Here is a 15,556-nt window from a genome sequence, read left to right on the forward strand (position 1 = left end):
TGGGTCCCGTAGGGTCAACTTCCGTTCCGAGTGGTCGGGCGGGGTGCGGAGCGTGGGCCTTGCGCGCGCTGAGTGTCTATTGGCTGGACGGTCCTACTGACCGAAGCCACGCCCCCTTCGGGGTTTCTTGGGAGCGGCCGGTCGGAGACTGCGCAGGAGGTAATCTGTGCTTTCATTTGTGGTGGCGGGAACGTGGAATCTTAAAATTACAGCCGATCGTTTCACTTACACAAACTCAGGGTTGGCATGGGCAGCGCAGGCTTCTCGGCGCTGGGTTGGGGAAAGAATGCCTCCTGCGCTGAGCTAAAGCAAGCCTAGGAGTTCGGGAGAGAGGGGTGCACGGCCGAGTAAAGGGGTCCTGAGCATGGACACAAGTCCAGAAAGATAAGGAAGTGAGAGGGAAGCGTTCTACAGGACACAGGTAGATAAGTGGTAAAATGACCAGGAACGTTTTAAAGATAATTCACCCAAGTATTAATGTGCACTTGAGTTAAGGTTTTGGTAGGTCTTAATTTGACCTGTAGGTGGTAACAATGTCGGAATTCAGTCCCATCCTAGGAAGTGTTCTCTAGCTCCACCGACCTAGATTTCTCCTTATCTTAAAAGATAAAAGGCTTCAAACTTATCTTTAAAAATTCAGGCTGGGTGGGATGGTGCCTGACAATAATCTCATCCTTCAGGAGGCAGAGGCAGGCGGATCTCTGAGTTCAAGGCCAGCCTGGTGTACTGAGTGAGCTCCAGGGCTGCACAGAGAAACTCTCGTCTCTATAAAACAAAACAAAAAGCAATCTCCACACCTGGAGTGCTGGGTTATAGGTGTGCACAACCACTCTAGTTTGACTTTTTTTTTTTTTTTTTTTTTTGGTTTTTCGAGACAGGGTTTCTCTGTATAGTCCTGGCTGTCCTGGAACTCACTTTGTAGACCAGGCTGGCCTCAAACTCAGAAATCCACCTGCCTCTGCCTCCTGAGTGCTGGGATTAAAGGCGTGCGCCACCACGCCCGGCTAGTTTGACTTTTTAAAAAAGATTTGTAGTGGGCGATGGTGGCGCACGCCTTTAGCCCCAGCACTTTGGGAGGCAGAGGCAGGCGGATTAGGTGGGTTTCTGAGTTCGAGGCCAGCCTGGTCTACAAAGTGAGTTCCAGGACAGCCAGAACTACACAGAGAAACCCGTCTCCAAAAAACAAAAACAAAAAAGGTTTGTTACTATTTTTAATTCCGTGTATGATTTCTGCGTGGGTCCGTGTGTGTGAGTGCAGTCGGATCCCACCCTCCAACACAGATCTCACAGCCCTCTAATCCCCCTGGCCGTAGCCTAGGGCTGATATCACAGCTGGTTTATGAGCAGTCCAATATGGATGCTATGATCAAAACTCATGAGCCCCCACTGTGCAGCCACGTGGGATCCGGGATTGAACCCAGGACTTCATGTTCCCTAGACAGTCACTAACTGACCAACATCTCCACTCAAAAGTTGTGGGATTTTTTTTAACTTTTACTTTGTTTGTTTAATATATATGACTGCTTTCCTGTATATGTGCACAGGGTCCCTGTGTCCGTGTTTATTTGATATATATGAGTATTTTCTTGAATATATGTATGTGCACAGGGAGGGTCCCTGGTGCCCATGAGGCTAGAAGAAGGTGTTGGATCACCTGAAACTGGAGTTTCAGATGATTATGAGGTGCTGGAAATCCAACTAATTATCACTAACCACTGAACTATCTTCTCAACTCCCAGGCTTGTGGTTGGTTGGTTTATTTGTTTGAGATGAAACCAGAGTTCATAGTCATCCAGCTTAGCTTCCAAAATGCTGTTTCATTTAAAGTAGAATAAGAAGACATTGACCAAAAGAATCAAAAGTAAATTTGACATTACACTTGCTATAAAAGCTACAATGGAGAATGCCAGGTATGGTGGTGACAAAAGCCATGAACCTTAGCACTAGGGAGGCAGAGTTCCAGGCCAGCCAAGGCTGCATAGTGAGAGCCTGTGGCAAAATAAAGTAAAATAAGATTAAGTTAGGCAGTTGGAGCATAGTGAAAGGATGAGACTCTGGCCTCTGGATATCAAAGCACCTTGCATACTGGGTTGGACTGGAAGGAATGAAGCTTAGCCGGGCTGGTGGGTTAGCAGGATCTCAGCCTGTGCGTGTGGAAGAAACAGCCCTCTCCTGGAGACAGGCTTCAGTGAAACTGCTCTCCTCTATTGGGGGTAACAAGAGCTATATAAACCTTGGGGACTGAGTAGGGCTTTTCAGGCTGGGTGTGCATCATTGGCGGGTGCTGAGATGCTGGGAATGCACGAAGAGCAATTCTGGGTGCTTGCCTGATGTTTCCTTAGAGGAAGAGAAGTTTAGCTTGTAATTCGGGCACCAGGCTACCCTCAAGGGTGGTGGGGGTAGGGGTCATAAGGCTTCATGCTCTGGGATATGCAGGCCCAGAACAAGGAGGAAAGGAGCCCCACTCCTGCCAGGGTTTGCACGCTCCTTGACCTCACTCTTGCACTGGTCTGGCTCACCAAGTAGCTCACCCAATGGCTCCCCACCAAACAAGAACCTAGGGCACTGATCCATAGATCTTCACAGTGATACCAAGACGAGTTTGTCTAAGAGCCAGTAGTGTGACCTGAAAGTCCTCCCCCTCCCCAAGCTACTTTGTGACTACCCAACCTGTCCACCTCCTCTCACCTGAGTCCTACCTTCCATCCCCTCTCCCATGCATTACAACACACTAGATTGCTTGCAATGCCACAGACCTGCTGCCAGTCTCTTCAGGGCTCCTCCACTGTCTCATTTGTTCGTTTAAGACAGGGTCTCTCACTTTGTAGCCCTGGCTAGACTGGAACTTACTGTGTAGACCAGGCTGGTCTGGAACTCATACCTATCTGCTTGTCTCTGCCTTCCAAGTGCCCGCATTAAAGAAGTACCACCATGCCCACCAAGTCTCTAAAATATTTTAATCATTTCCTTTCTGTTTTGTGAGATAGGGTTCTCTGTATAGCTCTGGCTGCCCTGGAACCTGCACTGTAGACTCAGTGACCCACCTGCCTCTGCTTCCCCATGGCTGGGATTAAAGGTGCCACCACACCCTGTGATCCTTCTATAAAATTACAACACTTGTGTCCTTTTTCTAGCACCTCACACCCTTCACTTGAGTTACTTTTCACCTCTGTATGCCAACAGTTACTTTATTTTTAATTTTTTTTTTTCTTTTTCAATACTGGGTTTCTCCATAGCTCCGGCTGTCCTGGAACTTGCTCCGAAGACCAGACTGGCCTTGAACTCCCAGAGCTCCGCCTGCCTCTGCCTCCCAGGCGCTGGGATTAAAGGTGTGCATCACTGCCAGCCAGCTAGTTACTTAAGTGTCTTGCATAATTTGTTATGTGTATTGTTCATTGACTGCCTGTTAGAATATAAGTTGTCTTCTGGCAGAAGCTGTCCATGTTTGCTGAGGTTTCATCATGGCCTCCCAAAGCACCTTGGTTTGGTTCAACACAACTCTGTAGCCAGTATTCGGAGTCTCACCCTCCCCCCTCCCCCCAGTAGATTTTTTTTAGGCATATCTAAGCACAACACATTTTGGTGAAAGATTTCCTGGTGATAAATCACTCAACCCCACGTGTACAATCAAACTTAAGATATCAAAACCCTTGGCAAAAGTACAGTGAGATCATCCATAGAGAACAGGTTCAAAGACTGCTAAGTGTCTGGGGAAGGATTGGGTGTTGCCTCAGCCACACAGATAGAGGAGCTGTCACTGGGTTATTACCCGGCTTTCTGGGTAGAAAATGGGTTTTAGGTCTCTCCCTTTGCAGAGAGCCCCACCCCTGCGTGTTTAACATTCCCGCTTCCCCTGGTGCTTACCTGTGAGCACAAGGACTTCTGTAGCTCCTACACTGGGGTAGATGGTTTGACACACAGTAGGCAGTCTATAAATATAAATATTTGTTCAGGGATTGATGAGAAGCCATTAAACAGTTCGTGTATAGAAGTGGGAAAAAAAACAAAGCAGCATCACGAGTGTTTTCTTTGCCATGCTGTTTCGTGCCGGCTAGAGTAGCCCTCAAACTCAGCTTAGCTGAAGATGGCCTTGACCTTCTCAACCTCCTGGCTTCATCTCCTAAATGTTGAGATTACAGCTGCCAGCCCAGAAGCCATGATCAAAGAAGTCTTGCTTTCTTCTTCAGAGAACAGGCTGTAGGAGGAATTGTGAAAGTGAGTGAGCATGGCAAGGAAGTTGGCGATGACAAGAGAATGTGTCCTCTTCAAAGTACTGTAGGTGTGGTCCTGGGGAAGAGGAGGCCTTCACATAAAGGTTGGGGGGGAAGGCAGAGCAAATAGACTTACATTTGTATACCCGCTGCCCCGAAATTGGAAGCAGGGTCATTTGATGAAAATGAAGGGGAGGAGGGGGGAGACTATTAAACAGGTTAGGTAGGGTTGCAGCACAGCAGAGATAAGATTAAATTGCTTCACTCTTCAGGCCTCTGCTTCCTGAGCTGTATAGAAGTACTAGTCCCTGCCTGAGTAAGCACTCCCTCTAAGTGTCAGGTACTTTTAGAAAGTCCCTTCTCCTATTGGCTTTATTTAATCTATTTCTAGTCTGCGTGTCGTATATGTATGTGAGCCCGGGCATGCCATGGTCATCAGGCACCGGTATCTGCTCAGTGATCCTACTGTCCCCTGTTAGTAATTTTTTTTTTTGCAATTAGAGAAAAGATACCCAGGAAAGCAGGCTGGCAGCATCAGCCTGATGTATTTTCTCATGACTTAATGGCCAGCCAGTAAAATTTACTAGCCCAGGAATCGATTTGGAATGAAATTAGTCCATCTGCCTTATTTCATTGACTTGCTATCTGTTCTCAAGCAAGTCTTTCCCCCTCATCCTTATTTCTCATTTCTGTGAAGTGGACTAGGTGGTTACAGATGTTTAGTATAACTATGCTAGATATCTAACAGGCAAACTTCCTACATATCTCATACTCCTAGACACCCCAAACACCCCATAACAATGGATACATGGTGCTAGGCATCAGGTATATACAAGTGCTCCTTGGGTTTTGGCCCCGCCCCACCCCGCCCCTTTACTTTTTGTCTAGCATCCCCTGAAGCCACTTGCTCAACTTCTTTGGGCATACCTCAGTGCCATAGTTAGCCAACACCAAACCATAGGCATTTGTTTCTGTTCTACTGCTCGGAAAAGGCACCGTGACCAAGGCAACTATTACTTTAAAAAAACAAAAACCAGAAAAACAAGAAGCATTTAACTGGGGCTGGCTCACAGTTTCATAGGTTTAGTCCATGATCATCATGGTGGGAAGCAGTGACTGAGAACTTTGCATCCAGACAGCAAAGAAAAAGAAAGAAAGACAGACAGACAGACCTGGCCCTGGCATGAGCCTTTTTAAATTTCAAAGCCCGCCACCCCCAGAGACACACATGCTCCAACAAGGCCACACCTCATAGTCCTTCCCAGACAGTTCCACTAACTGGGGACAAAGCCTTCAAACATGATCTTATGAGGACCATTCAAGTCAGGGCAGGATCCTAGAGGCAGGAGCTGATGCAGAAGCCATGGAGGGTGCTGCTTACTGGCTTGCTCCGCATGGATTGCCCAGCCTGCTTTGTTATAGAACCCAGGACCACCAGCTCAAGGATGGCAGGTGGGCCCTCCACTGATCACTGAGAAAATGCCTGACAGCTGGATCTCATGAGGCATTTCCTCAACAGAGGCTCTTCCCTCTCTGATAATTAGCTTGTGTCAGATTGACACACAGAACCAACCGGTACAGACATGTCAGGTATAGTTGTGCACACATGGGAGGTAATGATAGGAGGATATATTTCAGTCTCTAAAGGAGCAGAACTGATAGAGTATCCATATTAAGAGGTGATTTAATAGAGTGGCTTATAGGCTGTGGTTCAACAATGGCTATCTCCTGATGGAAAGGCCAAGAATCTCGTGGCGGTTCAGTCTGAGAAACTGGAGGTCTCTGCAGTCCCAATCTGTGCTGAAGTCACTGACTCTGGGGACTGGAGAGCTGCTGGTCTTCAGTCTATGTTTGAATCCTGGAGTAGGTTCTAATACCAGGGAAAAGATGTCTCAGCAACAGAAAGATAAACTTGCCAGCAAGATTAACGGCAAACAGGCAAAAAGCAAGCTTCTACCTCTTTGTCCTTTGATGTGGGTACCACCAAAAGGGATGATGATCCAGGGTTAGGATGTGTTTTTCCACTTCATAAAATCCAATCAAGAAAATTCTTCACAGACATGTCCAGCTGTTTGGATTTTAGTTGATCTTAGTTAAATTGACATCCATCACAGGAGATCAGGACTATGAAACCAGTCTGTACTATATAAGTGAGACCCTACTTCAGAAGACAAAAAACAGGGCTAGAGAGATGGTTCGGCATTTAAAGGCACTGGCAGTCCTTATAGCAGAGTTCAGTTCTTAGCACAAATACTATACTCCAGTTTCAGGGATCTGACACCTTCTCTAGTCTCTGAGGGTCGCACATGGTATCTACATGCATGCATGCAGACAAAAGACAAAAAAAAAAAAGGAAAAACAGTTAGACACTCTGAGTGATCTGGGAAGGGTTGGCTATAATTCCTGCAGGACTCCTGAGATTCAGCCTCATTGTGCCTGACCTTTGCCCTTTTGTTTCGAGAGATGACCACATTGGCTACATCTGTCTGTTCCAGATTATCATGAAGAAACTCCAAGCATCTGTGAGGAGTCACAAAAAGCAACCAGCCAACCACAAGAGAAGGAGAACACGTGCCCTTAGCAGCAGCCAGGCCAAGCCTTCCAGCCTGGATGGTAAGGAGCTTGTCCCTCACCAGTTTCAAGGAGCTGGTTTCACTGGCCAGAAAAGAGGGCAGATTCAGGCTTGCTGTGAACCAAGGAATTAAGAAGCAAATTCTGACTGTGTTGCTGTGTAATTTTGAGCCACTGCTCTGGGTGTTTTATTACCAGTAGAATAAAACAATTTCTTTGACACATTCTTGTGTGTCATGTGGCTCTCATGGGATCACATGAGCTTATAAGCCTGAATATGATTTGTAAATAGGGATGCCCCTTGCATAGTATATATTCTCCTAACTAAAACTGTTGGATTTTTGTTTGTGGCGGAGAGAAAACAGTGACTCTGACAAAACTAAGATCAGAAATTTGGTCAGGGCTTCACACAACCAGAACTCTGGTCTGATGGCAGTTGCAAAGCCTGAGCGAGAGACGAGAGTAGGAGAGGCCCTGAGTGGGAACAGATTGTATAGGTTATTGTGCTCTGGGTCTCCAATGCGCCTGTGCTAAAAATGATCCGTAAAAGAGCCAGCAGACGGCTCAGCTGGAAGAAGCCTTTGCCACACAAACCTAATGACCTGAGTTTGACCTCCCGGACCCATGGAAAGGCAGAAGGAGAGAACAGACTTCGAGAAAGCATCCCTCTGACCTCCACATGCACACCATGGCTCTCTCTGACCTCCACATGCACACCATGGCTCTCTCTGACCTCCACATGCATACCATGGCTCTCTCTGACCTCCACATGCACACCATGGCTCTCTCTGACCTCCACATGCACACCATGGCTCTCATGCCCACACATCACATCAGAAACACAATAAAAACAATTAGATACATCGTAAATCCTGAAGAGGCAGGCGTGGTGATCACCCTTGTCATCCTAGCACTTGGGAGGTTGAGACAGGATTAGTTCATAACCAGCCTTGGCTACTTAGCAAGGTTGAGTCCAGCCTGGAGTGGATGAGGTCCTGTTGAGGCCTTGCCTCAGAAAACTGAAAAGGGTTTCCAGAGATGACTCAGCTCTCAGGCAGTTCACAACTGCTGAGAACTCCAGCTCTAGGGAATCAGAGACCTTGGACACACACAGAGTTAAAAATAATTCTTAAAAAAAAGATTCCTGAGTTCCCCTGGCTGTCCTGCAGGCCTGGCCAAGCAGAAGAGAGAGGAGTTACTGCAGGCCTCTGTCTCCCCATATCATCTCTTCAGCGACGTGGCCGATGTCACAGCTTTCCGAAGCAACTTGCTCAGCTGGTATGACCAAGAGAAGCGTGACCTCCCTTGGAGAAACTTGGTAAGTGGATGGGACAGAGACAGTGGAATGGGAAGTTAGCACTTCGCCCTTTTGACAGTAGTTTTCACCCTTGGTTTTATTGACAGGCAAAAGAAGAGGCCAACTCGGACAGGAGGGCCTATGCTGGTCAGTACAAAGGCTGCTTTGCCTGGAAGTCCTTGGGTTTAGGGGTTGTTCTTACGTTTGAGGGCTAAGAGCTTGGAGCCAGGGTACGTTAGCAGTCCTCTCACATTAATCCCCCTTCCCCAGTGTGGGTGTCAGAGGTTATGCTGCAGCAGACCCAGGTTGCCACAGTGATCGACTATTATACTCGATGGATGCAGGTGATGTTGGGGAGGGAGGGAGAGTTGACTAGACCCCAGAAAAGGCTTCCTCTATCACCCCCATTCTTGACCTTACTTCTTTTTTTTTGTTTGTTTGTTTTTTCGAGACAGGGTTTCTCTGTATAGCCCTGGCTGCCCTGGAACTCACTCTGTAGACCAGGCTGGCCTCAAACTCAGAAATTCACCTGCCTCTGCCTCCCAAGTGCTGGGATCAAAGGTGTGCGCCACCACACCTGGCTTTTGACCTTACTTCTTTTTGCCTGTCTTGGGTTTACAGAAGTGGCCAAAGCTTCAAGACCTGGCCAGCGCTTCCCTGGAGGTGAGGACCCCACCTTGGGTAGGGAAGATAGAAACAACTGAGAGACAGACCACTGAACTTTGACCTCTGACCTCCATCTAGGAGGTGAACCAGCTCTGGTCTGGCCTGGGCTACTATTCTCGAGGCCGTCGGCTACAAGAAGGAGCTAGGAAGGTAAGTGGGTGGGTGCACTGAAAAATAGCCCGGTGTCCCCAGATATCTTAAACTGTGAGCTTCCTGCTCCATTAGGTGGTAGAGGAGCTAGGAGGCCATATGCCACGTACAGCAGAGACCCTACAGCAGCTCCTGCCTGGTGTGGGGCGGTACACGGCTGGAGCCATTGCTTCCATCGCCTTTGACCAGGTAAACCCATAGCCTGGCTATACTTAATGTGAGCGCCCCTTACTCCAAGTCCAGTCTGACCCCCAGGCTCCTCTTGTGCAGGTAACCGGTGTGGTGGATGGGAACGTTTTACGGGTGCTGTGCCGTGTCCGGGCCATTGGTGCCGATCCCACCAGCACCCTTGTCTCTCATCACCTCTGGTAGGGTAATGAGGTGACGGGAAGTTGGAAAGGGTCTGTTTAAAGGGCCTTTGCTTACAGAAGTGCTCCTTACTTTTAGGAACTTAGCCCAGCAGCTCGTGGACCCAGCCCGGCCTGGGGACTTCAATCAAGCTGCCATGGAGCTGGGGGCTACAGTGTGCACCCCACAGCGCCCTCTCTGCAGCCATTGCCCCGTGCAGAGTTTATGCCGGGCATACCAGAGGGTGAGCCTCCAGAGGAAGAGGTATTAGAGTGTCCTAGAGAGTGACCCTTGTGCTGTGACACCCTCTTCTGTGTCTCCCAGGTGCAGCGGGGTCAGCTCTCAGCCTTGCCAGGCCGTCCTGACATAGAGGAGTGTGGTGAGCACCGGCCCTCACCCCATCCCTGTCCCTTTCAGAGAGGTCCCTTTTCAAGCCTGAGTATGATTCTGCAGTGGGACTAAGCCTCCGCCTGGGCTTGGTACCTAAGGCCCCTTGGCCTGAGCAGGGCTGGGAATCTTTGTTTCCAGCTCTCAACACTAGACAGTGCCAGCTTTGCCTCACTTCCTCAAGCCCCTGGGACCCCAGCATGGGAGTGGCCAACTTTCCTCGAAAGGCCAGCCGCAGGCCTCCCAGGGAGGAGTACTCTGCCACCTGTGTTGTGGAGCAGCCCGGAGCCATCGGGGGTCCCCTGGTCCTCCTGGTGCAAAGGCCTGACTCAGGTACCCAGATATTGGGATGGAGGACAGTCATGAGCAACAGAGGAGTTAGAACAGGCAGTAGAGGAGGCTGACTCCATATCTGGCTGCCATCAGGTCTGCTGGCAGGACTGTGGGAGTTCCCATCTGTCACCTTGGAGCCCTCAGAACAGCATCAGCACAAAGCCCTTCTGCAGGAACTGCAGCGCTGGTGTGGGCCCCTCCCTGCCATTCGTCTCCAGCACCTTGGGGAGGTAGGTTAGCAAAGGTGACAGGGACGAGGGATTCTGGGTTCACATTCACAGACCTGGTTCGGTCTCTTCCTCCTCCCCCCAGGTTATCCACATCTTCTCTCACATCAAACTGACGTATCAAGTATATAGTCTGGCTCTAGATCAAGCCCCAGCGAGCACTGCACCTCCTGGCGCTCGATGGCTGACCTGGGAGGAATTCTGCAATGCAGCTGTGTCTACTGCCATGAAAAAGGCACCACCTTTGTTGTCTTTGCTGTCCTCTTGTCTGTCTCTTACATGCTTTATGTAAACTCCTTGCTGTGTAACTGAGAAAGAATGTATGCTGTAAACAGTATGGCTGCGGCTGACCATAGGCTGGGGTGGAACTCAGGGTGTTGGTTCTTTTGGTAGAAGGTGCCAGCCCTGTCTTGTTCCTTCCACCTCCATCTTTGCTAGGTGTTCCGCATGTATGAGGACCATCGGCAAGGGACCCGCAAGGTGAGCCTCAGAGGTGCATTCCGCCCTCTTCCCCCAGGCCTGTTTCTGTTGACCTTCTGGGATGAGTACTCCCCATTCTAGGTTTTGCTGGAGGCGGAAGGACAGTTTGTAAACTAGGGACTGATTGTACAGTATGAACCTCAGGGTAGGGAACAAGAACATTGGAGTGGGCTCTCTGTCAAAGGTACACCAAGTGTTTGTGCTAGGTGTGTGGGAGCTTTGTAGTGAGCCATCCGTGAGAAAAGAATTAGGAAAAGCTGCTTAGAGAAAATAACTGCTAATTTGAGTCCTAGAAATGAGTAGCTTCCTTCAGCTTTGGGAGGAGAGTCACACATGACTGGAACACAGTGGAGTCTGCGTGCTTAAGGAGCTGGAGAGAGCGGCTCTGCGTCAGTCAGCCAGGACATGAAATCCTGACTGCCAACACATTTTAGGTGGAGAAGACAGACTTTTTTTTTTTTTTGAAGAAAAGATGTATTCTAACTATTTTAATTATGTGTGTGTGTGTATATGTGTGTGTGTATGTACATTCAGTGCAGTGCCCATTGAGGCTGGAAGAGGGCATTGGATCCCTGGATTTGATGTTATAGGTAGTTGAGAACTACACATAAGGTGTATCCTGGGTCCCCCACTCAGATCTCCTGTAGGACATTCTTAACCACTGACCCATCCATTCTCACCCTCATTGTGCAGCTGAAGATGGCCTTGAACTTGTAATCCTCCTTCACCATGGGATCTAGGCACACGCCCACTGCACTCAAACCTAGGGTTCTGTGTGTGTTAGGCAAGCCTTCCATCAACCCAGCTATGTCCCCAGCCCAGCTTTGTATCTTAGCAAAATTTTCTTGGGTACCTTTTAGGGAGTCGATTGAAGAGGTTGATACTTGAAGGCAGTTGGAAATTTCTCCCTACCCCAGTGGGTAGAAGAGTCCCTGGTGTACTCATTACCTCCCACCTTTGAATTTTGCACAGGGTTCAAAAAGGTCCCAGGTGTGTCCTCCATCAAGCAGGAAAAAACCCAGCCTGGGACAGCAAGTCCTGGATACTTTCTTTCAGCGTCATATCCCCACAGACAAACCCAACAGTACTACCCAGTGATACTGGGATTCCCTACCCAAAATCCAGTCTAATAAAGTGCTTATTTTTGTAGTCCTTTGGAGAACTTTCTGGGCTTTCTCTAGCCTCTTAAGTTTGAGAGACTCAGAAGATGGTAAAGTCAGCTCGGGTCTGACTTCCTCTGGCTGACAGTTCTGGAGGCTAGAGGCACCCTGACCAGATGTTCTCCCTCGAAAAAGAGCAAGGGCAGCTGGAGGGAGCAGCTGTCAAGTGCCTGACATCCATCACTCCCATCTGGGTCTCAGGTCAGCTCTGATTGGAACTAGACATCACCTTACCCAGGCGGCTGAGCTATGCTGGCCTCTTAGTCTGCACCTGCAACAGGTGCTCCCTAGAGAGGTCAGCACAAAGGAAGATTTGTATCAAATTCCTTCCTCAACAACAGAATCATTCATTCAGGGTACATTTCACCTGTAATGAAACTTCAGAAAGTAAAAGGACTAACAGTCACAAAACTTGAAGGGTGGGTGGGAGGGAAATGCAGGAAGACACAGAGGCTCAGGAGTGTGGTTGCCTTACGACCGGATTCCTTTATTGATATTACCTAGACATTTTAGGGGTTCTTGCTGTTCTAAATCCCATCTCAGATACTGTTTGGGATGAAGATCACACCTGACCCTGAGGGAACTAGAGCCTTTCTATCTGGGTGTAGTTCTGTGGAGGTGTGGTCCAGCTCCTGCTGGCGTGTGTCAGTTCCAACAGGCAAGGAGCACCAAGGACAAGTGGCAACTCCCAGGCCTAGCCTGGGTTAGGCTCCCTGGGCCCTGGCTGCTTCCTCTTGCACCGACTGCCATAGTGCCCTGATGTTGTTCTGGCCAAAGCCTGTGGCCCCCTGTCTCTGAATCAGCTCCAGGAAGAAAGTGTCTTCGGCGAAGAGGGACTTGGTGAAGACCTGAAGCAAAAATTCGTCTTTATCACCATCCAGCAGGATTCCCTGCCGTTCTAGAAGGCCAGGCTTGTGCCCTGCGGCTAGAATTTGTTCTTCTTTGCCGGGCTGCTGGTAATAAGCTTCAGGAGGAGTCAGAAGCCGGCATCCCGCCTTCGCCATTCCCTCAGAAGCATCTATGATGTTAGGAGTGTACAGTCCTACGTGCTGCAGGCCTGGCCCCCCATGCCGGGTTAGAAATTGCTCTACCTGGTCCTGTTTGCTGTTGAGTCCCGGTAGGGACTCCGCCAGCACGAGGGTGGGGACAGTATTATTCGGCGGAGTCTGCAAGGCAGTAAGCCGTAGTCCCCCTCGCCCAGACCCTGCAGCCACCTTGAGGCCCATCTCCGGATCCTCACCTGGGCTCAGCGGCAAGTGATGAAAGCCTAGGCAGTCGTGGAACCAGCGCATAAGCATAGGGGAGCTGCCGGAGGTGCAGGCCAAGGTCAAGTGGTCCACGTGGCTGACCCAACCTGGGCCAGGTGTGCAAGGCAGAGGTCTGAACCCGGGCAGGAAGGATCCGCGATAGCCAGCACGCTGCAGCAACGTAAGGCTTAGATTACCAGCCGGAGAGCTGAGCACTGTGTAGGTGGCTGTGCCCTGTGCATCTCTCACCCTAGTGGGTGGTACCGGCATGATGCAGCCGCGAGCCGCCAGCGCGCGGGCGGCGCCGTCCACATCCTCCACGTCGAAGCACAGGTTCGTGGCACTGGGCACCGAATGATGCGGGTCCAGGCTGTACAGTGGCTCCTGGGGCCCGGTACCCTCATTCACTAGAAAGACAGCGTCCCCGCTGCGCAGGGCCAGCTGTCTCCAGCCGCCTGCTTCCCTCACCGCCAGGGGCTGGAAGCCGAAGACACGATGTAGGTCCCTCGCTAGGGGCTGCCCAGCTGGTACATGGAAAGCGATGTGACACAGGCGACGGGCGGGCGCAGTCATGGCGAGCCCAATTGCCGGCCACCCGGATCTGTTCTTCTGGGACCGCTCACTTGTTTAGAACTCCAAGACTCTTGGTCCAGGACTAGTAGTTGGAAGCCGGCGGAGTCCTGGTGTATCCGAAGATCGTGTTTCTTGGTCTTTTCTGGGCAGAGGTCGCGAAGTCAAACTTTGGGGGACTGACCCTCTCGGCAGGGCCACCTCAACCAGAAGCCGGCTGAGGACCACAGGCTCTGCAGGGTAAATTGTATGAGAACCACGCGGACGCTGTGCGGGGCGGACCAGGAGGTCAGGGTGGAGCCTGAGACTCCGCCTTTGACACTCCCTCCGGTCCAGAACCTGTCTCCCGGAGTACAGTGGGGACGAAGGGCAGTTCCTTCACAGGGCCTTGGACCAGGTCACACCCTTGGGCAACTAGCCACCCCTTCCGGGGCCCGGGAAGTAACAATAGCCACCTTCACTCTGTGCCAGGCGCTCTCTTCCCGCGACCTTAGAGCCTAAGGACTGCCCGTGTGGGGGAGGAGCCCCAATCCTTTCTCAACAGACGGAATTTTCTTGGCCTGGTACTTTTTTTTTTTTACAATTCAGAAGTTTGTGTTCAAGAACGGGCTCTGTTAACGTTTTATTTATTTATTTTTCTTTAAGTTTTATTGCATTATGATGAGAAAAGATACATAATTTCAATTTATCTTATTATTTTAATATTAAAATATTTTCAGTTACAGATTTTCAATCCCCAAATGGGGCGGAGAAATTGATAGAAGAGCAAGCGTTTACATTTCTCTGTATCTGGCAATCTGCACTTCACCTGACTCTTCAATTCTACTTCTAAGTGAGATTTGGAGGGATTAGAAAACTACTGTGTTTTGTTTGTTGTTCCTGAAAGGAACTATTGCTCATTGCCTTAGTAGGTCTCCAAGAACAGCCCAGGGTTGTTCTTCCTAAAGATATAAAGAAGTTGATACCTTCCTAAAGATATCAGCCAGGGGAACTCAAGATTCGTGAGATCACTAGAATGAGGAAACTGGAAGTCTTGTGAGACTTCAGCTGGAAGGTCCTTGAAGCAAGGTTATAGGACATTGAAAGGGCAAAATGAGGGAGCAAACCTGAGAGAAGAAGCAAGCCAGACTCGGAACAATTGTGTTGGGAAGACATTTGGGAAGGACAACATGCCCAGAAATTTGTCAGGAAGTGACAGAAGGCTGCCATAGGGGGACAAGACTTAGACAAGGAGGCTTGTCGAGGTCAGGGCCTCTTCCTCTGACCAGTGATCAGAAGAACATGGATTCCAGAGCTAAGCAGCCCTGGGTTAGAAATATCTCTGGGCTGGGCGTGGTGGGTCATGCCTTTAACCCCAGCACTCAGGAGGCAGAGGCAGGCAGATTTCTGAGTTCCAGGACAGCCTGGTCTACAAAGTGAGTTCCAGGACAGCCAAGGCTACACAGAGAAACCCTGTCTTGGAAACAAACAAACAAACAAATAAACAAAAAACAAAAAAGAGAAATATCTCTAACATGTACTCACAGGACTTTGGTCATGTTGGATAATTTCTCAGTTTCCTTATCTACAAAAATGAGCTTTCGCCAGGCGTGGTGGCGCATGCCTTTAATCCCAGCACTCAGGAGGCAGAGGCAGGCAGATTTCTGAGTTCGAGGCCAGCCTGATCTACAAAGTGAGTTCCAGGACAGCCAGGGCTATACAGAGAAACCTTGTCTCAAAAAACAAACAAACAAACAAACAAACGAGCTCTCACCCCAACACTAGGGATCAATGCTAGGGTCTCACACAGGCTGGGCAAGCACCCTACTTAACTACATGTCACCTCTAACCCAGATTGCTGTGGTTGAGACACTGTAAGTTCCCATTAATAGTAGCTGTAGTTACTGTTTTATTTTCATTACACAATATC

The 15,556-nt window shown here is 49.5% G+C and overlaps 2 protein-coding genes across 9 annotated transcripts; one reads left to right on the forward strand and one right to left on the reverse strand.

Moving 5' to 3' along the window:
* Nucleotides 1-23: 23 nt before the first annotated feature.
* On the forward strand, nucleotides 24-11,827 carry Mutyh (mutY DNA glycosylase). 8 transcript variants are annotated; one of them, NM_001159581.1, is made up of 17 exons: nucleotides 122-159; nucleotides 3,237-3,329; nucleotides 6,707-6,824; nucleotides 7,952-8,100; nucleotides 8,187-8,226; nucleotides 8,350-8,423; nucleotides 8,701-8,742; nucleotides 8,824-8,895; nucleotides 8,971-9,084; nucleotides 9,166-9,263; nucleotides 9,343-9,487; nucleotides 9,568-9,622; nucleotides 9,772-9,963; nucleotides 10,057-10,193; nucleotides 10,276-10,425; nucleotides 10,629-10,670; nucleotides 11,643-11,819. In NM_001159581.1, exons 3-17 carry the CDS (start codon nucleotides 6,713-6,715, stop codon nucleotides 11,766-11,768), a joined length of 1,548 nt encoding a protein of 515 aa, NP_001153053.1. In that variant the 5' UTR covers nucleotides 122-159; nucleotides 3,237-3,329; nucleotides 6,707-6,712; the 3' UTR covers nucleotides 11,769-11,819. The 8 variants fall into 8 exon arrangements, 7 of the variants coding, with proteins under 7 accessions (XP_006503455.1, XP_030109634.1, NP_001153053.1 ...); XM_006503392.3 differs by lacking the exons at nucleotides 3,237-3,329; nucleotides 11,643-11,819 and adding an exon at nucleotides 10,958-11,162 and having other exon boundaries at nucleotides 25-159; NM_133250.2 differs by lacking the exon at nucleotides 3,237-3,329.
* A 467-nt stretch (nucleotides 11,828-12,294) lies between these two features.
* Nucleotides 12,295-13,896, reverse strand: Hpdl (4-hydroxyphenylpyruvate dioxygenase-like). The gene has a single exon (NM_146256.3). It carries the CDS (start codon nucleotides 13,648-13,650, stop codon nucleotides 12,535-12,537), a length of 1,116 nt encoding a protein of 371 aa, NP_666368.1. The 5' UTR covers nucleotides 13,651-13,896; the 3' UTR covers nucleotides 12,295-12,534.
* Between the last annotated feature and the right edge of the window lie 1,660 nt (nucleotides 13,897-15,556).

Source organism: Mus musculus, chromosome 4, assembly GCF_000001635.26.
Source record: "Mus musculus strain C57BL/6J chromosome 4, GRCm38.p6 C57BL/6J".
Classification (NCBI taxonomy): Eukaryota; Metazoa; Chordata; class Mammalia; order Rodentia; family Muridae; genus Mus; species Mus musculus.

Coding starts and splice junctions, on each gene's coding strand:
- Hpdl (NM_146256.3), bottom strand. CDS start 13,650: ATGACTGCGCCCGCCCGTCGCCTGTGTCACATCGCTTTCCATGTACCA.
- Mutyh (NM_001159581.1), top strand. CDS start 6,713: ATGAAGAAACTCCAAGCATCTGTGAGGAGTCACAAAAAGCAACCAGCC. Junction 8,424..8,700: donor ATTATACTCGATGGATGCAG/GTGATGTTGGGG, acceptor TTGGGTTTACAG/AAGTGGCCAAAGCTTCAAGA. Junction 10,194..10,275: donor GTCTCCAGCACCTTGGGGAG/GTAGGTTAGCAA, acceptor TCCTCCCCCCAG/GTTATCCACATCTTCTCTCA.